Genomic DNA, 24,119 nt, shown 5'->3' with positions numbered 1-24,119 from the left:
TCAAAATAAAACACAGACATGAAGTTCACTTACATTCAAATATTATATTGTACATCAAGTTCCTTAAGTATCTTCGCACTATAACATACATCTTAGTCCATAGACTACATATTCCAGGTAAGGAAGGCAGTTGTTGCAATTAGGCGTCTAACATCTATTGCTTCTCCTAATTTTTGGTAAAGGAACCCCTATGTAACTATATCTGAGGTGTAGAGCGGATTGTGCTTCTTCCACACTTGAGAGACATTTCCCGCACTCAAGGCTCTAATACACCTCGAGGGTTGTGTGGGATCCCTGATGTACAGGAAGACAGGACTGCAGTGAGGAACAATTCCCTCACTCAGGACAGGAATATGGCTTCTCCCCCGTGTGAGATTTCTGATGTGTGTAAAGATTTGACCTCTGTGAAAAACATTTCCCGCACTGAGGACAGGAATACGGCTTCTCCCCCGTATGAGATCTCTGATGTATGTAAAGATTGGACTTACGTGAAAAGCATTTCCCACACTCAGGACAGGAATGTGGCTTTTCACCTGTGTGTATTCTCTGATGGGTACGAAGACTGGACTTACTTGAAAAAAATTCCCCACACTCAGAACAGGAAAGTGGCTTGTCTTCTGTGTGAGATCGCTGATGTGTGTAAAGGCGAGCCATCCCTGAAAAAGATTTTCCGCACTCGAGACAGGAATATGGCTTTTCACACATATGACATTTCTGATGTCTGGAAAAATTGGATTTATCTGAAAAACGTTTTCTGCATTTAGGACAGGAATATGGCTTCTCCCCCGTATGGGACCTCTGATGTGTGACAAGTTTTGCTTTTAATACAAAACATTTCCCACACTCGGGACAGGAATAAGGCTTCTCACCTGTGTGCAATCGTTGATGTGTGCGATAAAGGGACTTGTGTGAAAAACATTTCCCGCACTCAGAACACAAGTATGGTTTTTCCCCTGTGTGAAGCCTTTGATGTCTGACCACATATGATTTTTGTACAAAACATTTCCCACACTCAGAACAGGAATACGGCTTCTCACCTGTGTGCACTCTTTGATGTCTCTGATAAACAGACTTGTGTGAAAAACATTTCCCGCACACAGAACAGGAGTACGGTTTTTCCCCTGTGTGAAGCCTTTGATGTCTGACCAGATGTGATTTTTGGATAAAACATTTCCCGCACTCGGAACAGGAATACGGCTTCTCACCTGTGTGCAGTCTTTGATGTTTGTTATAAACAGACTTGTGTGAAAAACATTTCCCGCACTCAGAACAGGAGTACGGTTTTTCCCCTGTGTGAAGCCTTTGATGTGTGACCAGATGTGATTTTTGTATAAAAGTCTTCCCACACACAGGACAGGAATATGGCTTCTCCCCTGTGTGAGTTCTTTTATGCCTATTAAGTTTGGATGTAGAAGGGAAACACTTCCCGCACTCAGTACAGGAAAACCTCTTATCTTTTGGAAGGAGGGCACTGTCCCTGTGCTCAAGATAAGAGGAATACGATGGTCCATCTACACTGTGTGGTGCCGGATGGACATTTGAGGTAGTTGGGTTTTCTCCTGGACTATACTGTGTGATGTCCTCATCTTCTACTTTACAGTCTGGAGATAAAGTGAGACAATCCTCTGAGGTTTTCCTCATCTCCCGTCCATCTACTAAAATAGAAATAAAAAGATTATTACTAGACATGAGCTGATTGGTTCCCCTAAACCAGGACTCCGCCCACATCAGGCAGCTTTGTCTCTGAGGATCTTACAATTCCCCCCTCAAGGTAACTAGTAAATGGGTCCTCTGATCTCCTACCAGATCATTTCTTTATTCATGGACCTTAGTCAGAGAGTGAGGAAACAACGAGAACTGTCTTTTATAGGAGTGACAGTGATGAGGGGATTATAGGACGAGTGTCCCCTCCCCCTCTATCACTCATTGCCATCTTCCCAACACAAGAAGTCCTGCACTTCCTTATTTAGTCCATGATTTAGTCATGAATAACAGCGGGGCTGAGCCCCACCAGAGGTCAGAGAGTGAGGATGGGGGGAGAACAACCAAGATGAAGACTGGACTGATCCTGAAGACCCCCATCATTGGGTTATTGACTCCTCCCTCATTATCACTTTCTGTTTAAGGTTCCAAAGTTTGAGGAGGTTATCACATTGTTATCAACATGTAAAAGTCTGTGCTCCAATCAAATCATCAGATATAAAATGTCCAGCTGGTAGAAAATGGGTGTAACAAAAAAGAGAAAACACATTATGTGTATATATAGCAGTGGGTAGAGAGCAGAAGTCAGGACTATGTAATGTATAACATATTGTATAAGATAGAACAGATAGGACTATACAGACTATACTATACTACAGTATCAGAATTATGTAATGTATAACAGAGCATATAGTGCAGAGGTCAGGAGTACTTAATGTACATCAGAGTATATAGTGCAGGGGTCAGGAGCAGTGGCGGTGCATCCATTAAGGGTGCACGTGCGCTGCCCCTCTCTCCAACCACCCCCTCTGTGTATAATGGATAGAATCCATGAATCTATCCATGGTCACGGCCACCGCCATCCCCTATTCGGGTGTCCGGCCCCTTTTCGGATGCCGGGTGCCTGAATTGCACCATAGGCTTCAAAAAACGTGCACTCGTGATGCAAAGCATTGCACTATGAGCCCACCCACGTGTGTTAGGAAAGTGAACTGCCTCTCTGCCAATCAAGTGCGTGCGTCTGTTACCCATCACCTGATTGGCTGAAAGGACAGGCGCTACAATTGGACTCCTATCGGGAAGAGGGGAGGAGACGTACGGAGGACACAGGAGCTCTCTGACCCGCTGCAAGGTCTCACCGCTCGCCGAGACAGGGTAAGTGCTGGGCAGACGGCGAGGGGCCACAGAGGTACTATTTGATGAGGCACAGTGGGTGCGTTTCATGGGGCACAGTGGCTGCAATTGATGTTTTTTTCCAGAACTTTTCATTTTCTGTGCCCCCCCCTTAAAATTTTGAGCACCATCCACCACTGGTCAGTATGCAATGTAACAATATAGAGTATATAGTGCAGGGGTCAGAAGTATTTAATGTAAATCACAGAGTATACAGTGCCCTGCAAAAGTCGCTTTGGATAAGTCTCTATGAGTCTTGCCACATCTTACCACTAAGATTTTTGCCCATTCCTCCTTGCAAAACTGCTCCAGCTCCTTCAAGTTGGATGGTTTGCGCTTGTGAACAGCAATCTTTAAGTCTGACCACAGATTTTCTATTGGATTGAGGTATGGGCTTTGACTAGGCCATTCCAACACATTTACATGTTTCCCCTTAAACCACTCAAGTGTTGCTTAAGCAGTATGTATGGGGTAAATAAAGTAAAGAGTCCTGCGCAAATCGTGCCACTAAAAAAATTATTAATAGATAGAACTGTATAAAAATGTGTGAAACAGTCAATATAAAAATAAGAAAAAAAATATATATCAAAATTCACACACCGATGAGTGAGGATAAATAATGAAAAAAAGAGAAAGGACGGGACCAAATGTTCCAAAATTCACCAATCCAGGCTCTCAGAACTCTCACCTCAAGATGAAATAGGCAAGCAAATGAAAATAACCCCAGACACTTCTCCTTTGCTTCTCTGTATAAAGCTTCCAAGGAATTGCAGATAAAGCCTGTAATATACACTTCTGCCACTAGAGGGCCATTCCCAGCTCTTTGCACTGCAGATAAAAGCTTCTTTTTCTGTAGTATGGAGCTCGAAAAAAAACAAAAAGGAGAGGGGGAAGGGGAGAGAGAGAGGGGACTCCAATCGTGTAGTAGTTCAAATAAAGCAGATAAAATTTATTAAGAAATAACCTAGACTCTCACATTTCAAGCATAAAAAATACACAGATAGAGGAAGATGGAGATCTGGCGTCTTCCGCCAGTCTTACGCTACTTCCGGTTTGTCCTACGGCCACTCCCTATGCGTTACGTCATACTACGTGACTTCTTCATGGGGATTAATAATGAAGAAGTCACGTGGTATGACGTAACGCATAGGGAGTGGCCGTAGGACAAACCGGAAGTAGCGTAAGACTGGCGGAAGACGCCAGATCTCCATCTTCCTCTATCTGTGTATTTTTTATGCTTGAAATGTGAGAGTCTAGGTTATTTCTTAATAAATTTTATCTGCTTTATTTGAACTACTACACGATTGGAGTCCCCTCTCTCCCCTTCCCCCTCTCCTTTGTGTTTTTTTCAAGCTCCATACTACAGAAATAGAAGCTTTTATCTGCAGTGCAAAGAGCTGGGAATGGCCCTCTAGTGGCAGAAGTGTATATTACAGGCTTTATCTGCAATTCCTTGGAAGCTTTATACAGAGAAGCAAAGGAGAAGTGTCTGGGGTTATTTTCATTTGCTTGCCTATTTCATCTTGAGGTGAGAGTTCCGAGAGCCTGGATTGGTGAATTTTTGAACATTTGGTCCCGTCCTTTCTCTTTTTTTCATTATTTATCCTCACTCATCGGTGTGTGAATTTTGATATATATTTTTTTTTCTTATTTTTATATTGACTGTTTCACACATTTTTATACAGTTCTATCTATTAATTTTTTTAGTGGCACGATTTGCGCAGGACTCTTTACTTTATTTATTTGATGTGATAGTTTGTGTTTACTATTTTGTCCCACTGCATTTTTTTGCATTACCAAGTAGCACTTGCACTTTTGTATTATTTTACTGTTTACTTTATATATTGTTTTTGTTGGTATATTTTTCAATTTTTGACTTACACGCATTTAGATATATTTTCACCTTTAGCACTTAGTGGCGCGTGGGTCCATTTTCACAGTATGTATGGGGTCATTGTCCTGCTGGAAGGTGACCCTCCATCCTAGCCTCAAATAACACAGAGTGGTGCAGGTTTTGCTCAAGAATATGCCTGCATTTAGCACCATCCATCTTTCCCTCAACTCTGACCAGTTTCCCAGTCCTGACTGCTGAAAAACATCCCCACAGCATGATGCTGCCACCACCATGTCTCACAGTGGGTATGGTGTTCTTTGGGTGATGTGATGGGTTTGCGCCAGACATAGCATTTTTTTTTGGTGGCCAAAAAATAGGATTTTTAAAACAGCTTACCTGTAAAATCCTTTTCTTTGATGTACATCAGGGGACACAGAGCCGTAGTACTTACTATGTGGGTTATATCGGCTTATCAGGTGCTGGACACTGGCACGCCCCTTAAGGCGTGAACTTTCCCCATATAACCCCTCCCATTACTGGGAGTCCTCAGTTTTGTAGCCAAGCAATATAAGTGTATAAGAAGAAGGGAGGGACCTCTGTGTCCCCTGATTTACATCAAAGAAAAGGAAAGCTGTTTTAAAAATCCTATTTTCTTTTCTTACATCAGGGGACACAGAGCCGTAGTACTTACTACATGGGATGTCCCATAGCAATGGCAACTGAAGGGGGGGAGGAGACATAACAAAAAAGGAAGTCAGGGGACTTATACTGCAGCCTGCAATACGCTGCGCCCAAAGGCAGAATCCTGACCCTTAACATCGATTTGATAAAATCTGGTAATGTATGAACTGAAGACCATGTCGCGGCTTTACAGATCTGAGCCACAGAGGCCTTCATGATGCACCGCCCAGGAGGTACTAATCGCCCTGGTAGAGTGTGCTTTAATATGAAAAGGAGGAATCTTCCTCTTTAAACCATAAGCCTGCACAATGACTTGACGAATCCACTTGGCAACAGTGGATCTAGATGCTGCCTGTCCTCTCTTTGGACCATCCGGCAGAATAAACTAAATATCTGTCTTACGAACCTGAGTGGTCGCCCTTAAATACACTCTGACCACCCTTACTACATCCAGGGAATGTAGCAACCTCTCTTCCCTAGATTGAGGCTCTGGGAAGAATGAAGGAAGAACAATATCTTGGTGTAAGTGAAACCCTGTCACTACCTTTGGCAGGAATTCAGGATGAGGGCGTAAAACCACCTTATCCTTATGCATAATCAGATATGGCTCCCTACAAGATAGAGCTGCTAGTTCAGTAACTTTTCTGGCAGAAGAAATGGCAACCAGAAATACTATTTTTTTCTGGTCAACAGAACCAAGGGAATCTCCCGTAAAGGTTCAAAAGGCTGCTTTTGTAAAGCGGACAGGACAAAGTTCAAATCCCAAGGATTTAGGGGTGTCCTGATCGGAGGACTGATCCGTGTTACCCCCTGCACAAAGCTACGCACTAAAGAGTGAGAAACTAAAGGCCACTGAAAGAACACTGACAAGGCCGAGATCTGGTCCTTGATGGTATTCAAGGCCAGATTCATCTCTAATCCCATCTGTAGGAATTCTTGAATTCTACCTATAAGATATTTCCTGGGGTGCCAACCCCTGGATCCGCACCAGGCAACATATGCCTTCCAGATTCTATAGTAGATGATCCCGGAAGCTAAGAAACGAAAGTCCGCTGAAAGAAAAGCTTACATTGGCTAACTGTAAAAAATCGGATCACGTTCAAGACCCTTTGCCTCACCCACAAATGCGTGCATAAAGAAGCTCCGCAATACCTTATGGAGAAAATAAATCATTACACACCAAACCGTACTCTTCGATCAGCCAACAAAAACCTCCTCCTCGTGCCCAAAGCCCGGTATAAATCCAAGGGGGATTGGAGATTCGCTGTCCAAGGGCCCCGGCTATGGAATGCTCTACCAATCGACATCCGTCTGGAAGAAAATCACCTGGCTTTTAGGAAAAAACTCAAGACCTTCCTCTTTTAGCAGATGATCAAAGCTCGCCACAGCGCCTAGAGGCGATTCAGTTCGCATTGTGCGCTATACAAATATTTCATTCATTCAAAGAACACTGACAAGGCTGAGATCTGGTCCTTGATGGTATTCAAGGCCAGATTCATCTCTAATCCCATCTGTAGGAATTCAAGAATTCTACCTATAACATATTTCCTGGGGTGCCAACCCCTGGATCTGCACCAGGCAACATATGCCTTCCAGACTCTATAGTAGATGATCCTGGAAGCTGGCTTCCTGGCATTAATCAAGGTAGATATGACTGAAGGAGATAACCCATGACCCCTTAGGATGTGGGTCTGAATAGCCAGACCGTCAAATTTAGCATCTGTAAGGTAGGATGGAATACCAGACCCTGCAAAAGAAGGTCTGGCCGTAATGGCAGAGTCCAGGGAACTCCTACTGCCATCCTTATGATCTCGGCAAACCAAGACCTTCTGGGCCACGAGAATCCCCTCCCTTTGTTCCGGTCTGATCTTGCGAAGAAGACGCGTAAGTAGCAGAACTGGAGGAAATGCATAGATCAGAGAAAACTGATCCCATGGGAAGACTAATACGTCTGCTCAGCAAGCTAGCGGATCCCTTGTCCTTGATACAAAGTTGTCAACTTTGTTGTTGAATCTGGACGTGAACAGGTCCATGTCTGGAGTACCCAATCTCTGACATATTGCAAGAAAGATTTCAGAGTGAAGAGACCACTCTCCTGGAAGCAGTTGTTGGCGGCTTAAGTAGTCCGCCTGTCAATTCTCTATCCCGGGAATGAACACTGCCGATAGGCAAGGAACGTTGTGTTCTGTCCAAGACAAAACGTGATTCACCTCTCTCTGGGCTGCAGGACTCCTCGTGCCCCCCTGGTGATTGACGTAACCCACAGCCGTGGTGTTGTCGGGCTGAATCCTGACAGGACAGCCCTTTAGTCTTGCCGTCCAGGATCTTAAGGCCAGATGGACTGCCCGAATTTCCAAAATATTGATAGGCAAGGTCCTTTCCAACCTGGACCACCTTGCCTGGACAGAATCCTCTTCCAGGACTGTTCCCCAGCCTGAAAGACTGGCATCTGTGGTTGCTACTTTCCAGGTGCAAGGCAGAAATGTCCTTCCCTTTTGAAGGTTGCTGGACATCAGCCACCAATTTAGGCTCTTATGTACTTTGGGAGCAACTGAATCGGAAAATCTAAGGCCTGAACCTTTTTGTTCCAGGCTGACAGGAATACGCTTTGTAGCAATCTTGAATGTAACTGAGCGTAAGAGATGGCCTCGAAGGAGGCCACCATCCTCCCCAATAATCTCATGCACAACAGAATTGAAGGCTTTTTCTTTGCATTGATGAGGTGAATTAGTTCTACAATGGAACCGATTCTCTTTGGAGGTAGAAATACCTTTTCCTGCCTGGTATCCATGATTAATCCCAGGTACTGTACCCTCCTTGATGGCCTCAAGGACGACTTTTCTAGGTTGAGAACCCAGACTAGAGATTCCAGGTAGTTTACTGTTGTCACCAGACCGTGGTCTAACCCGGAAACCGAATGATCTACTAAGAGTAGGTCATCCAAATAGGCTAGGACCATTATGCCCCGAGCCCTTAACCTGGCTAAAGCAGGAGCCAGAATCTTGGTGAATACTCAAGGAGCTATGGCTAGAATGGCAGGGCCACGAACTGAAAGTGACGGTTTTCTACTTCGAATCGTAGAAACCTCTGGTGAGCGGGAAATATTGGCACATGAAGGTAGGCATCCTTCATATCAATTGAAGCCAAAATTCTTCTACTTGGAGGATGGCTACTACAGACCGAATTGATTCCATACGGAAGGATCGGATGCACAAGTGCTGATTTAGATCTCTGAGATCTAAAATAGGTCTTACTTCCCCATTTGATTTCGGGGCCGTGAAGAGGTTTGAATAAAAACCTGTGCCCTGTTCCTCTAAGGGAACCTCTGATATGACTGCTTTGGCTAGCAGATGGTCCAGTGCTAGAAGCAGAGCCGCCTTCTTTTATGGGTCCTTGGGAACCCCTGACCTTAGAAACCTGAAGAAGTCCTGACATTGCTCCTGCCAGATCTTTGAAAATTGCAGGAGCCTTCCCCCCACCCAAGCGAGTGGGGGCGCCCCTTCATAAGGAAGGCTTTAGTACTCTGCTTGGTAGGCTTCTTTCCCCAAGATCTTTTCTGACCTTGGTGCTGTCCCTGGGGATTGCCCCTTGAACCTGACAGCTGAGGCCGTCGAGACTGCCTAGAGCAGTGATGGCGAACCTTGGCACCCCAGATGTTTTAGAACTACATTTCCCATGATGCTCATGCACTCTGCAGTGTAGCTGAGCATCATGGGAAATGTAGTTCCAAAACATCTGGGGTGCCAAGGTTCGCCATCACTGGCCTAGAGGCTGATGTCCCTGATACAGAAGAGGCTCGTTTAAATGAGAAATGTCTAAATTTCTTCTTTACTAGCAACAGAGTGCTTTTGCCATTGGAAATCTTTTATAAGTATTTATCCAAATCTTCTCCGAATAGCCGTTCACCATGAAAAGGGAAACTGGCTAGGAGCTTCTTACACGGTGCTTCGGCTGACCAACTCTTAAACCAAAGAACTCAAGACAAAGAATGCACTAGTCCCAACATCAGATGTGAATTCTGAATGGACGCGTCTCTCATAGCATCTACTGTGAAACACAGTGCGTCTGCTAAATCAACGTACTGGTGAACCTGTTCAACAGGTAAAACTATAGAAATTACTTTTCTATAGATTAGGTCCAACGGAATGAATCTGTCGGATATTACGATCGTGTATGGGCTCCAGCGGACTCTTTTTTTTCCCCCAAAAGTTCGATGGACCTAGAAATAAAACATGCTTCAAAACTTGAGTCCGGTCAAAAAAATGCGTTTGTCTGTATGCTAGTCCGACGGATGAAAACCGAAGCTAGGGCAGCTATTGGCTACTGGCTATGAACTTCCTTATTCTAGTCCAGTCGTACGTCATCCAGTTCAAATCCATCAGACTTTGGTGTGCTTGTGTGTGGCCAAGTCCGTTCATTCGGAAAGTCCATCGGAACTCCGCCGGGAAGACCGTCGGACCTAGTCTGGTCGGGTGTACGCGACATAAGACATCAAGGTGGCGGCACAATATCTTGTCTTTATGATCCTTAACTTGTCCATGTGAAGGCATCGCAAGTGGCCTGAATACACACACACACATATATATTATATATATATATATATATATATATATATATATATCTCATATGACCATCCCTGAAGAAGGTTTCCAACCCTCATTTTCAAAATGACTCGGATGTCTCATTTGTCATTATTATGTTTTGGTTGAGGTCTTGGTAATCATACTGTTGAACTGCTCTTTCACAAATGTTCACAAGCCACATTCTTTTATAATCTCGTTTTTAATCTGTATGTACTAACATTTATATTGCTTTATAATCCATGTTTTTGGAATTTATTTTGTGTGATATGCCCATTATAGTCCCTACTCCATTGGAGGGTATTTTTTTTTAATGTTATGACCGGGATGATGGCATTCTCACAGCTTTCCACCATTTACAACTATAATATAAATTATACAGTATAAGGGTCAGGACTCACGATATTGGTACAGTGGAACCTTGGTTAACGAGTAACGTGGTTAAAGAGGAAGTAAACCCTGATGAGACAAGCAACTTTTTTTTTTTTTTTTTTTTTTATTCTAAAATCAGTTTTCGAGTGTCGTCTCGCAAAACGAGCAGAATTCAAGTTAATGGGGCGTGCAGTACCGCATTTGGCCCGAGGTGCTCGGGCATCGTGGACACTCGGAACGGTTCAGAGCCGCTCGGAAATACTTGGAATTACACAGAAATACTCTGTTCCCAAGTGTTTCCAAGGCTTTCCAAGTTCAGTTGAGTTGTCCCCGAGTATTTCCGAGGCTCTCCAGCGCCCCCCCACCTCTGGGCACATGTGGTATTGCATGTAATAGAACTCAATGTGTAACGAATTATCTTAGTTTCCATTGACTTCTATGGGGAAACTCACTTTGATATGCGAGTGTTTTGGCTTACAAGCATTCTCCTGGTAACGGATTATGCTCGTAATCCAAGGTTCCACTGTATTCAGTAATAAATGGAAGCTTAAAGGTTTACTGGAAACAAAGTTGCAGAGGTCCCACACCGCTGCCTCCCATCTCCCGATACTGAATACATACACAATAAAGTCTCCTCTTACCCGGTGATGTGAGGGGCGGCTGATTGTCCATCATGACGTCCTTGTAGAGATCCTTGTGTCCTTCTAAATACTCCCACTCCTCCATGGAGAAATAGACAGTGACATCCTGACACCTTATAGGAACCTGACACACACAATGATACAGTCACCATCCAGACACATCCCTTGTCTGTTACTGGATAATGTCCCAGAATTCCCGGCACCGCTCACCTCTCCTGTCAGCAGCTCCATCATTTTCTTGGTGACTTCTAGAATCTTCTCCATGTGTCTCTCAGGTTTTAGGGAGTCACATGGAAGCACTGTGATGGTCATATGATCACCTGACTTCACAAGAGGAAATCTCTGTATTGGGGAACCAATAGGAATATCATGTTAGAATCCTAGAATCCTCCTCCCCTCTCCGGTCAGGTCTGTTTTATTAATAGAGAAGAGTGATGTCATGTGACCTCCCAGAATCCTCCTCACCTCCCCGGTCAGCAGGTAGATGATCTCCAGGGTGAAGTTTAGTATCTTCTCAGTCACGTGACTCCGTTCCTCCTCCATTCTCATCGATGAGGTCATATGTGGATTTCTCTGTAGACGGATAGTGGAAAATACACTGTTTAGCCTCTGATCAGCTGATTTGTAAGAGCAGATAATGTGAAGAAATAGATAACCCCGTCCCCTCACTATGAACGTTTTAGCTCCCAACGATTTATATAGCGCTAACAGTTTAAGCAGCGCTTTACAATGTAGAGGTGGGGACAGCACAATTACAGTACAGTTTAATACAGGAGTGACAGGACTGCTCGTAAAGCTTACATTCTAAAGGGAGGGGTTGGTGGAACAAAAGGTAATAGATGCAGGAAATGATTTGATGGGGGTGGCTTGGAGCAGTTGTTAGGTGGGTGTGGGATAGGCTTCCCTGAATAAGTGAGTTTTCAGGGATCTCCTAAAGGTGGACAGGTTAGGGGCTGATTGGATATACTGGGGCAGGGAGTTCCAGAGGATGGGAGAGGCTCTGAAGAAGTCCTGAAGGCGAGCATGAGAGGCAGCGAGGTAACAAGGGAGCTAGAGAGCAGGGGGTCCCGAGAGGAGCGGACAGGACGATTTCTGCAGATGAGATTGGTGATGTAGATGGTGGCAACGTTGTGGATGGCCTTGTGTGTTGTGGTTAGCATTTTGAATTTTATACGGTGGGGGAGGGGAAGCCAGTGAAGGGATTGGCAGATAAAGGCAGCAGTCATGGATTGGTTAGTGAGGTGCAGCATTCATAATAGCAGCATTCATAATAGACTGAAGAGGGATAGCCTGCGTAAGGGTAGGCCATTAAGGAGAGAGTTGCAGTAATCAAGGCGGGAAATAATCAAGGAGTGAATAAGTTGCTTTGTGGTGTCAGTCAGGAAGGGTCGAATTCTGGAGATGTTGAGGAAGTTAAGGTGGCAGGATTTAGCCACTGTTTGGTTGTGGGGGCTGTAAGAGAGGTCAGAGTCAAGGATTACACCCAGCACCCTGGCATGTGTGGAGGGACCAATGGTTGTGTTGTGGATCTTAATGGTAAAGTCATGGGGGGGGGGGGGACTGGAAGGAGAAAATATAACAAGCTGTTTTAGAAAGATTGAGTTTGAGAAAGTGGTGCGACATCCATACCGATATGTCTTCAGTAAGTTTGAGATCCAGGAGGAGATCGAGAGGGTGATTTGAGGAGTGGAGAGATAGATCTGGGTGTCGTCGGCATAGAGATGGTATTGAAAGCCATGGGAGGTTATCAACTGGCCCAGGGAAGAGGTATAGAGCGAAAATAGGAGGGGCCCAATGACAGAGCCTTGGGGTACCCCAACAGAAAGTGCGATGAGATAGGTAGGAGGAGAACCAGGATAAAGCAGAATCGCAGAGGCCAAGGGAGTGTAGTTTGCCGAGGAGGAGCAGGTGATCAACTGTGTTGAAGGCAGAAGAGAGATCTAAGCCCTTGTACACACGGTCGGAGATTCCGACGGAATGTGTCCTATCGGACCATTTTGTCGGATATCCCGACTGTGTGTGGTCTCCATTGGACTGTTTCCATCGGAATATCCGACGGACCAAGTTTTCCAACTTGCCGGTAAAATTTTCCGACAAAATGCTCCTATCGGACATACTCCGATCATGTGTAGCCTACTCCGACGGACAAAGTGCCACGCATGCTCAGATCAAATTCCTAGACCAAAGCTATTGGCTAGTAGCCTGAACGTAGTCCCGTCATAACGAAATAACGTCATCACGTTATGTACAACTGGATTTTCTGACAACTTAGTCCGACCGTGTGTATGCAACATCACCTCCGGACCTCTTCCGGAATTAATCCGTCGGAATTACTCAGACGGATTTGGTAGTCGGAATCTCTGACCGTGTGTAGAAGGGCTAAGAGTATGAGTATGGAGTAATGGCCATTGGTTTTAGCAGTTAGAAGGTCATTGGTGAGTTTTAGTAGGGCAGTTTCAGTGGAATGTTGTGGACGGAAGCCAGACTGTAAGGGGTTGAGAATGTTGTTGTCTGTGAGGTAGCGACTCATTCAGTCATGGACAAGGCGTTCGATGAGCTTGGAGGAAAATGGGAGAAGGGTGATGGGTCTTAAGTTAAGCCATATCGATTACAATGGTGGGCTACATATTCTTCTGAATCCCCGACCTCCCCCCTCCCCCTCAAAGCTTTGTCCTCACGCCGCTGTAGGATTTTTTTCTCTTCTTATACAAAGGCTTTTATTGAACATCAACAGAATAATACAAAAAAAAAGAAGAAAAAAGAAACAGTGTTGGACACATCCTGTATACATATTCACATAAACTTCAGGTGTCAAAAATATTATAGTCTGGGACACAAGAGTTTGCGCCAATTCCTGAAGATTCAAGGGCGATCATATGAGGTCCGTAACTCCTGATGGTGTGGTAACACGCTAAATTTCAGCTGTGTATAAGTGATTTTGCCGTGCCTAAGATGGCACAAACGTCGAGAGATCATGTAAAACATAGCATTTAAAAAGGAGAATGGATGGAGAGAAAAAAAGACAAAAAATAAAGAAATTGTTGAGCGTACTTAAAGAAAGGCAGTATATACCCGTAAACGATTTCTCGCCATGTGTCCAATCCCAGCAGGACCTAGCCCGTGGGCCAGAGAGACATAGAAAAGAGCAGGTATAGCATAGAGCAGGGATATGCAATTAGCGGACCTCCAGCTGTTGCAAAACTACAAGTCCCATCATGCCTTTGCCTCTGGGTGTCATACTTGTGGCTGGTAGATTCTTGCTATGCCTCATGGGAGTTGTAGTTCTGCAACAGCTGGAGGTCCGCTAATTGCATATCCCTGGCAAAGAGCATAGAAAAGAGCAGGTAGGAAGAAAGCATGAGAAGGGGGAAGACCAGAAGAGGAATGGAATAGGTGTGTAGGATAGATAAAGAGGGGAAGAAGCAGAAGAAAAAAGAAAGGGGAATAAGAGACAAGAGGGGAGTCCACGGGGTGGGGGGGGTGGAGACATACTATAGAAAGAGTAGTGCTGGGTCGAACCGGGAAGGGTGGGTATATGCCACCCAAGGTTGCCAAGTCTGGAGGAATTTGTCATATGTGTCAGAAAACACGGCTGTCAGTTTTTTGTTAACCATGATGTCATTTATGCAATTTTGAACTGCTTCAAAACTGAAAGACGGAGTTTTCCAGGCTTTTGCCATGGTCAATTTAGTTGCAGTAACTATATGCAATGCCAATTGGCGTTCTGGTTCTTGGTGTACTGTATTGACCACCAGAAAAGTATGAGCAACTGCACTATGGGTGCACAGCACTGTATAATGTGTACACCGCCCGAACTAAATTAGAAAAAGTACACCGGGAACGGCCTGCAGTCAGATATAGCTAAACTGGATACAGTATATTATATACAATAAAAAAATATATATATGACTATATCTATATCTTAAATACACTGCAGCTAACTGAATCACCTGCCTGCCTGAAGTATATTAGAAACAGTACACCTGGAACAGACTGCAGTCAGATCTAGCTAAAACTGGATACAGAGGATATTTATATATCATTTATTAATTAAATACACTGCAGCTAACTGAATAACCTGCCTGTCTGCTTGCTCAATCTAAATGACACTCTCTCTCCGTCCACGCCAACTACACACTACACGAGGCAGACGTGCAGGCGGCCTTATATAGTGTGGGGCGTGGACTTAGTCCCCCTGAGCCATTATTGGCAAAAGGCACCCTATGGCTCTCTCAGCTGAGGGCACTGTGATTGGTGAAAGCATGCAGGTCATGGTGCATGCTCTGGCCAATCATCATACAGCAATGTACTGCGCTCCCGCAGTACATTATGGGCCGTTACACGCCACTCGAATTTGGCACGAACGGCCCAGAATGTTCGGTTTTCGACGAACGGGCCAATGTTCGAGTCGAACTCATGTTTGACCCGAACAGAAAGCTCATCCCTAATTGTAATGTGATAAGATGACCCCTTCCTATGGCTTTCAGATGTGTTGTTACTTCCACTTATCAGATCACACTTAGCCCTTGTACACACGGTCGGAGATTCCGTCGGAATGTTTCCTATCGGACCGTTTTGTCGGATATTCCGACTGTGTGTGGTCTGCATCGGACTGTTTCCATTGGAATATCCGACGGACCAACTTTTCCAACTTGCCGGAAAAAATTTCCAACAAAATGCTCCGATCGGACATACTCCGATCATGTGTAGCCTACTCCGACGGACAAAGTGCCACGCATGCTCAGATCAAATTCCTAGACCAAACCTATTGGCTACTAGCCTGAACGTAGTCCCGTCGTAACTAAATAATGTCATCACGTTATGTACAATTGGATTTCCTGACAACTTAGTCCGACCGTGTGTATGCAACATCACCTCCGGACCTCTCCCGGAATGAATCCGTCGGAATTAATCCAACGGATTTGGTTGTCAGAATGTCCGACCGTGTGTACAAGGCTAAGACCCCTTTCACACTGGAGCATTTTTTAGGTGCTACAGCGCTAAAAATAGCACCTGCTTTGCGCCTGAAAAAAGCGGCTCCATTCACTTCAGTGTGAAAGCCTGAGGGGAGCAGTGCGCCGGTAGGGCGTCAGAAAAAGTCCTGCCAGCAGCTTCTTTGGAGCTGTGAAGGAGCAGTGAACTCACCGCTCCTCCACGCTGCTCCCCATTGAATTCAATGGAGCAGCGCTGCGATACTCCAGCGGCATTTTGCGGGCAGATTTAATCCCTTTTCGGTCGATACTGAGGGTTAAAACCGCCCCGCTAACGGTCGATTAGCGGCGCTAAAACAACGGTAAAGTGGTGGTAAAAATAGCGCAGTTTTACCTCTGAAGCCGGTGGTGGCTCAGTGTGAAAGGGGTCTTACACCCACCTGATGGAAAAGTGATGCTGATAAAACTACCAGAAAGTAAGCATTTTTTTAACCTGAAATTAATCAAATTGGGGGGAGAGATCTGTGCTAGAGAGGGATTTGGGAAGGGTATGGGGGGGAGTTCATTTTTGTTTTAGAGTGACCTGTGGGATATGCACTTATGAACCCTGCACCCTGTATGCAATGCACCTTTGAACCCTGCATGTAATGCACTTCTGGACACTGCACCCTGTATGTAATGCATTCCTGAACACTGCACCCTGTATGTAATGCACTCCGAGACACTGCACCCTGTATGTAATGCACTCCGAGACACTGCACCCTGTATGTAATGCACTCCGAGACACTGCACCTTGTATGTAATGCACTCCTAGACACTGCACCCTGTATGAAATGCACTCCTAGACACTGCACCCTGTATGGAATGCACTCCTAGACACTGCACCCTTTACGGAATGCACTCCTGGACAATGCAGCCTGTATGTAGTGCACTCCTGGACACTGCAACCTGTATGTAGTGCACTCCTGGACACTGCAACCTGTATGTAGTGCACTCCTGGACACTGCAACCTGTATGTAGTGCACTCCTGGACACTGCAACCTGTATGTAGTGCACTCCTGGACACTGCAACCTGTATGTAGTGCACTCCTGGACACTGCAACCTGTATGTAGTGCACTCCTGGACACTGCAACCTGTATGTAGTGCACTCCTGGACACTGCAACCTGTATGTAGTGCACTCCTGGACACTGCAACCTGTATGTAGTGCACTCCTAGACACTGCAACCTGTATGTAGTGCACTCCTAGACACTGCAACCTGTATGTAGTGCACTCCTAGACACTGCAACCTGTATGTAGTGCACTCCTAGACACTGCAACCTGTATGTAGTGCACTCCTAGACACTGCAACCTGTATGTAGTGCACTCCTGGACGGAATGCACTCCTGGACACTGAAACCTGTATGTAATGCACTCCTGGACACTGCAACCTGTGTGTAATACACTTTTAAAGCCCTGCATATAATGCACTCCTGGACACTGCAACCTGTATGTAGTGCACTCTTGGACACTGCAACCTGTATGTAGTGCACTCCTGGACACTGCAACCTGTATGTAGTGCACTCCTGGACACTGCAACCTGTATGTAGTGCACTCCTGGACACTGCAACCTGTATGTAGTGCACTCCTGGACACTGCAACCTGTATGTAGTGCACTCCTGGACACTGCAACCTGTATGTAGTGCACTCCTGGACACTGCAACCTGTATGTAGTGCACTCCTGGACACTGCAACCTGTATGTAGTGCACTCCTGGACACTGCAACCTGTATGTAGTGCACTCCTGGACACTGCAACCTGTATGTAGTGCACTCCTGGACACTGCAACCTGTATGTAGTGCACTCCTGGACACTGCAACCTGTATGTAGTGCACTCCTGGACACTGCAACCTGTATGTAGTGCACTCCTAGACACTGCAGCCTGTATGTAGTACACTCCTGGACGGAATGCACTCCTGGACACTGAAACCTGTGTGTAATGCACTCCTGGACACTGCAACCTGTGTGTAATACACTCTTAAAGCCCTGCATATAATGCACTCCTGGACACTGCAACATGTATGTAGTGCACTCCTGGACACTGCAACCTGTATGTAGTGCACTCCTGGACACTGCAACCTGTATGTAGTGCACTCCTGGACACTGCAACCTGTATGTAGTGCACTCCTGGACACTGCAACCTGTATGTAGTGCACTCCTGGACACTGCAGCCTGTATGTAGTGCACTCCTGGACACTGCAGCCTGTATGTAGTGCACTCCTGGACACTGCAGCCTGCATGCAGGGGGCACTCCTGGACACTGCAGCCTGCATGCAGGGGGCACTCCTGGACACTGCAGCCTGCATGCAGGGGGCACTCCTGGACACTGCAGCCTGCATGCAGGGGGCACTCCTGGACACTGCAGCCTGCATGTAGGGCACTCCTGGACACTGCAGCCTGCATGTAGGGCACTCCTGGACACTGCAGCCTGCATGTAGGGCACTCCTGGACACTGCAGCCTGCATGTAGGGCACTCCTGGACACTGCAGCCTGCATGTAGGGCACTCCTGGACACTGCAGCCTGCATGTAGGGCACTCCTGGACACTGCAGCCTGTATGTAGGGCACTCCCGGACACTGCAGCCTGCATGTAGGGCACTCCCGGACACTGCAGCCTGCATGTAGGGCACTCCTGGACTAGAATTACCGACCTGGCGCCTGGGGCAGTACCGCTAGGGGGTATCCTGTCTCCGTGCACACCCCCCCTCCCCCCAGCGTGATCGCGTTGAGCCGCGCCGCCACTGGCCGGTAATTGAGGCCCCGGCTTTGAGGACTTCTGCGGTCCTATGCTTCCTTCTGAAATATGGCGCCCTCTTGTGGTGGCCATTGGTATGACAACAATGCTAATGAAGCTTCCCCTGCCTGTTTTCACTGCCCACCTATCTCCTTCCCTTTACTTAGAACCCCTAAACATTATATATATTTTTTATTCTAACACCCTAGAGAATAAAATGGTGGCATTGCAATACTGTCTGCCACACCGTATTTGCGCAGCGGTCTTACAAGTGCACTTTTTTGGGGAAAAATAGTTTATTTAATTAAAAAATAAGACAACAGTAAAGTTAGTCCAATTTTTTTTTATATTGTCAAAGATAATGTTACGCCGAGTAAATTGATACCCAACATGTCACGCTTCAAAATTGCGCCTCCTTGTGGAATGGCGACAAACATTTACCCTTTAAAATCTCCATAGGCGACGTTTAAAAAAATTCTACAGGTTGCATGTTTTGAGTTAGAGGAGCATCTAGGGCTAGAATTATTGCTCTTGCTCTACAGATCACGGCGATACCTCACATGTGTGGTTTGAACAACGCTTTCATACGCGGGCGCTACTCACGTATGCGTTCGCCCCTGCACGTGAGCTAGGCGCGACGGGGCGCATTTAAATTTTTTATTATTATTATTTATTTTAACTTTTATTTTTAATTTTTTCTCTGTGCTTTTAAAAAAAATTGTGCCACTTTTATTCCTATTACAAGGAATGTAAAAATCCCTTGTAGTAGAAAAAAAGCATGACAAGTCCTCCTAAATATGAGATCTGGGGGGTCAGAAAGACGTCAGATCTCATATTTACACTAAAATGCAATTTTAAACAAAAATGTCATTTGAAAAAAATAAAAATAAATAAAATGTCCCTCTAACAGCTATGGGCAATGACTTGGAGATGGGGAGGGGGGCGGAGGCGCTATCTTCCCCTCACTCGTCTCCATGTCAGGCCAGGGACAGGTCCGGATCGCCGTTACCGACCTGGCTCCTAACTTTTTTAGGTGGCTCCTAGATTCCAAGCAAATTTGTCAAGCCCTGCTGTAACGTATTGCTGAACCCTGCCTGTAACATATTCTTGTCTTGAACTCTGTGTGTAACGTATTCTTGAACAAAATGAAAACACTGCACCTACCCCCCCCCCCCCATTATTAACTGATCTAAGTCCCCCGCTTGGGTTATCCATATCCTATTATAGGCTGGCTGATCTCAGTCTCCCTCTTTTAGTGGGGGGGGGGGTTATCTACCTCCCCCATTATTGGTTGATCTGAGTCCTCTTGTTATAGTGAGGGGGGTTATCCATCTCCCCCCAATTATTGGTTGATATCAGTCCCCCTCTTATAGTAAGGGGGGTTATCCACCCCCCTTTATTGGTTTATCTCAGTCCCCCCTCTTATAGTAAGGGAGGGTTATCCATCCTCCTATTATTGGTTGATCTCAGTCCTCCTCTTATAGCAAGGAGGGGTTATTCAGCTACCTTGTTATTGGCTGCCGTGAGGCAGCTGACCAGGTTCAAACACTGTGCAGGACATTATGGGTGAGTACCGCAATTAAAGAGGCTGTAAACCCATGGGGGGGGGGGGGGGGGCAACCTGCAAGGCAAAGGCATAATGAGCTAGTATGCATAGCATACTAGCTCATTATGAATAACTTACCTGAGAACGAAGCCCCCGAAGCGGTCCCCCGTCTTCATGTCTGCCGCTGCCATGTATCCCGGAGTGACTTCCGGGTCTTGCTGCTCCGGCACTGTGATTCGCCGGAGCATCGATGATGTCACTCCCGCGCATGCGCACGGGAGCCGACACTCACGGCATATTGCTGCGATCTGCGGCCTGCCCAGTGCGCCTGCATGCCGCTGTCTATTGCGCATGCGCCGCAGACAGCGGTGGCTGTGTTTTTGGAAATATCTCCTAAACCGTGTAGGTCGGGAAATGTCTCACTGCCTGTGATTAGCACAACGCTGCGCTCACTTCCTGGCGGGCTCTGCACATGTTCCATGCGAACACGCCTGAGCTCATCCCTAGTTGCCACATCATCCCTTTAATCCAGGACACATTAATTACACAGGTTCTCAGGCTAATTTAATGCAGATAAGCAACCAAGTTACATAGGTTGAAAAAAGACACAAGTCCATCTAGTTCAACCACAAAAAAGTCTTGCGGCTCCTCCTCACATCAGATAACCCCTTGGGAGAAGCACACTCCCGGGGCGGGGGGGGGTTTACCTTGCGGGCGGGCGTGCTCCCGAGTCCAGCATGTGGCGTTCATAGAGACCGAATGCAGGACTCGGCCCCACCCCTCGTGTCATTGGATTTGATTGACAGCAAGGATGAGCTCCGGCGTGTTCGCATGCTCCACGTGCAGAGCCCACCAGGAAGTCGGCGCAGCACTAATCACAGGCAGTGAGACATTGCCCGATGTGCGGCTGCAAAGATCAGGCAATCTGTCACTGCCTGTGATTAGTGCTGCGCCGACTTCCTGGCGGGCTCTGCACGTGGAGCATGCGAACTCGCCTGAGCTCATCCCTAATTGGCAGCAGCGGGAGCCAATGGCTGTACTGTTACCAATCTATCCAATCAAGATCCGAGAACCCCGGGCAGAGGAAGAGTGCCCCCCCACCGGGTCAAGTTCCAGGGCTGAGTAAAAACGGGGTGGTTGGGGGGTGTCAGGTGTTTTTTGACCTTGACACATAGGCCGCATTAAGGTGAACAAGCACTGGGGGTGTATGACCCCTATAAGTATTTAGGCTATGCTCCCACCTACGCGTTTTGTTTTCAGGCAGAAAGTCTGGCGATTTTTGCCACGTTTTTGCACGGGGGGAAAAAAGGTCACCGATGTAATAAGCAGAAAACGCCTGGAATCTGCCAAAGCAATAAACTCCTGTACTTTTTTTTTTTTGAGCTTCAGGCATTTTGCTTCAGGTGACCAAAACGCTCAGATGTCAAGAGGGGGCCATTGCAATGGGATTTGTTTTGTTGGGGCGTATTTAGAGCTGTGGCTTAGAGCAGAAAAAGCCCCCCCCCCCCCAAAAAAAACGCTCCTGGCTGAATGTCATTTTTTAAGAAATGTTTTTTTTTTTTTCATTGGTTCATGTTCCCCGGGGCAATAGGAGGTGAATCTGTCAACCTAGAACTAAATATTTTTTTTTTTGGCCTTAATAGACAAGGGGGTGCCAAACAGTAACATGGGAGGAGGAGGAGCTCTTCCTCACATGTTATTGTTTGGCACCCCCTTGTCTGTTAGGCCAAAAAAAAAATATTTTCATTTCTAGGTTGACAGATTCACCTCCTATTCATTTCAGTGGGTTTAAGAAGTTTACAGAACAACACTTGACTGGAACCCGGGGCAGTTCATCCCACAATGAGGAGAATGTTCTGACCCTGAAGGGGTTATTCTACATGCCCACACTATATATGTGGGTATCATCATCTGCTGGAGATAAAAGACATCACAGTGACTATGGAGGAAGAGGACGGACATGACGGGGGGGGACGGGGGGGGGGCTTACTGGGTGTAAATAGAAAATAAGATCTTATCACCTCCTCTGCTGCTTCCTCCAGCATCCTCTTCTCTCTACTTCCTCCCGACTCACCTCTCACCTGGAACTTTCTGTCTGTACCTGACATCACTTCCTGCCTGTACCTGACATCACTTCCTGCCTGCATCTGACATCACTTCCTGCCTGTACCTGACATCACTTCCTGCCTGTACCTGACATCGCTTCTTGTCGGTCTCCCCTTGTGGCGATCAGAGGAACTGCGGCTGTAACGACCTGTTCGGCGACCCATGGCAGCTTGCTGCGGAAGTGAAGGTCCGTCGCCACCATCTTGCTACACCCCACACTCGTCCACAGTAAGGTTACACTAGGGAGAGGGGGGAAAGCGGACATGTTGTTACACACACCGGAGTTTTGCATTTTACACGTATTTATAACAGAAAAGTGAGTTTATATAGTGAAATACAGGACTTAGAACTCCGTCTGACTGCTTAGATGTTGCATTTTAAAAGCAGCGGCATGCCTGCTAATTTCACAGGTTTACTAATCTGACAGAAGTTTGCTGCTTTTAAAATTCAACATCTAAGCAGTCAGACAGAGTTCTAAGCCCTGTATTTCACTATACAAAACGCAGTTTACTGTTATAAATACGTGTAAAATGCAAAACTCCAGAGGGTGTAACAACATGTCGGCTTTCCCCCTTCTTAGTGTATCCTTACTGTGGACAAGTGTGGGGTGTAGCAAGATGGCGGTGACAGAACGTCATTTCAGTAGCAAACTGCGATGGGTTGCCGAATATGTTGTTACACAGCCCCCCGAGAAATATCTCCTAGTGTGAACACCGCCTTGTAATTGTTGCCAAGTGTTCCTGGATGAGTGAGGACAGTCCCGGGATTGTGGGTACAGTGATATCATGTCCTCATCTCACAGGTTCCAGGACTCTGAGTGCCGAGTGTCAGTGAGGGGATGACTGTGGGGAGCAGTGATCTCCTCTCTGACAGTGATAGTAGAACTCCAAAATCAGCAGAGAGGCAGCGGGTGTGTGTAATGAGGTAAGTACCCCCACTGACCACCAATGCTGAGCTGGGGTTACACTTTATTCTCACCGACACCAACAATGGGGCTTATTTTATTTCACCGACACCAACAATGGGGCTTATTTTATTTCACCGACACCAACAATGGGGCTTATTTTATTTCACTGACACCAACAATGGGGCTTATTTTATTTCACTGACACCAACGATGGGACTTCTATTATTTCACTGACACCAACAATGGGGCTTATTTTATTTCACTGACACCAACAATGGGACTTATTTTATTTCCCTGACACCAACAATGGGACTTATTTTATTTCCCTGACACCAACGATGGGACTTATATTATTTCACTGACACCAACGATGGGACTTATTTTATTTCCCTGACACCAACAATGGGGCTTATTTTATTTCACTGACACCAACAATGGGGCTTATTTTATCTCACTGTAAAAAAAAAAAAAAAAAAAGATTACAGCGCACACATACAAAAATGACATTTATCCTGAAGGCTAGTTAAAAACACCTGAACATATTTAAAAAATACGGGGGTTTGGTCACACTATATGGTCATATAGTGCTAAGCCCACTTACTGTGACAAAGTACCCAGAATTAGTGGGTCCCACCCTAGTAGTAGAATGGCAGATCCTGCTTCTCGGAACTATGGGAGCCAAACTCCTCTAAATGGGAAAATTAAGGACTCCTCCTATAACACAGGTGGACACCAATAAGAGTCAATGATGGGGGGGGGGTGCTCCAGTCTAAAGGGATTTGGTCAGAATCCATACATTAGACAAAGATTTGGGGGGCACACCCTAGAAAAATGCATAAGAGATGGTGCAGCCATAGGACCATACATTATACATAT

The 24,119-nt window shown here is 46.0% G+C and overlaps 1 protein-coding gene across 1 annotated transcript; it reads right to left on the bottom strand.

Annotated features, from left to right (window-relative positions):
- On the bottom strand, positions 1-22,305 carry LOC143989643 (uncharacterized). Its single transcript, XM_077489898.1, has 5 exons — positions 22,252-22,305; positions 11,448-11,555; positions 11,193-11,324; positions 10,983-11,106; positions 1-1,655 (listed from the first exon to the last, which is right to left on the bottom strand). Exons 1-5 carry the CDS (start codon positions 22,273-22,275, stop codon positions 337-339), a joined length of 1,707 nt encoding a protein of 568 aa, XP_077346024.1. The 5' UTR covers positions 22,276-22,305; the 3' UTR covers positions 1-336.
- Between the last annotated feature and the right edge of the window lie 1,814 nt (positions 22,306-24,119).

This window comes from Lithobates pipiens, unplaced genomic scaffold (genome assembly GCF_037356315.1).
Source record: "Lithobates pipiens isolate NorthernLeopardFrog02 unplaced genomic scaffold, aLitPip1_a1.2 Scaffold_18, whole genome shotgun sequence".
In the NCBI taxonomy this organism is placed as follows: domain Eukaryota; kingdom Metazoa; phylum Chordata; class Amphibia; order Anura; family Ranidae; genus Lithobates; species Lithobates pipiens.
This window is presented reverse-complemented; position numbering and strand designations above follow the sequence as displayed.

Coding starts and splice junctions, on each gene's coding strand:
- LOC143989643 (XM_077489898.1), bottom strand. CDS start 22,275: ATGCTGGAGGAAGCAGCAGAGGAG. Junction 11,107..11,192: donor TGGAGCTGCTGACAGGAGAG/GTGAGCGGTGCC, acceptor TGTGTGTGTCAG/GTTCCTATAAGGTGTCAGGA. Junction 1,656..10,982: donor GCCGCCCCTCACATCACCGG/GTAAGAGGAGAC, acceptor TTTCTATTTTAG/TAGATGGACGGGAGATGAGG.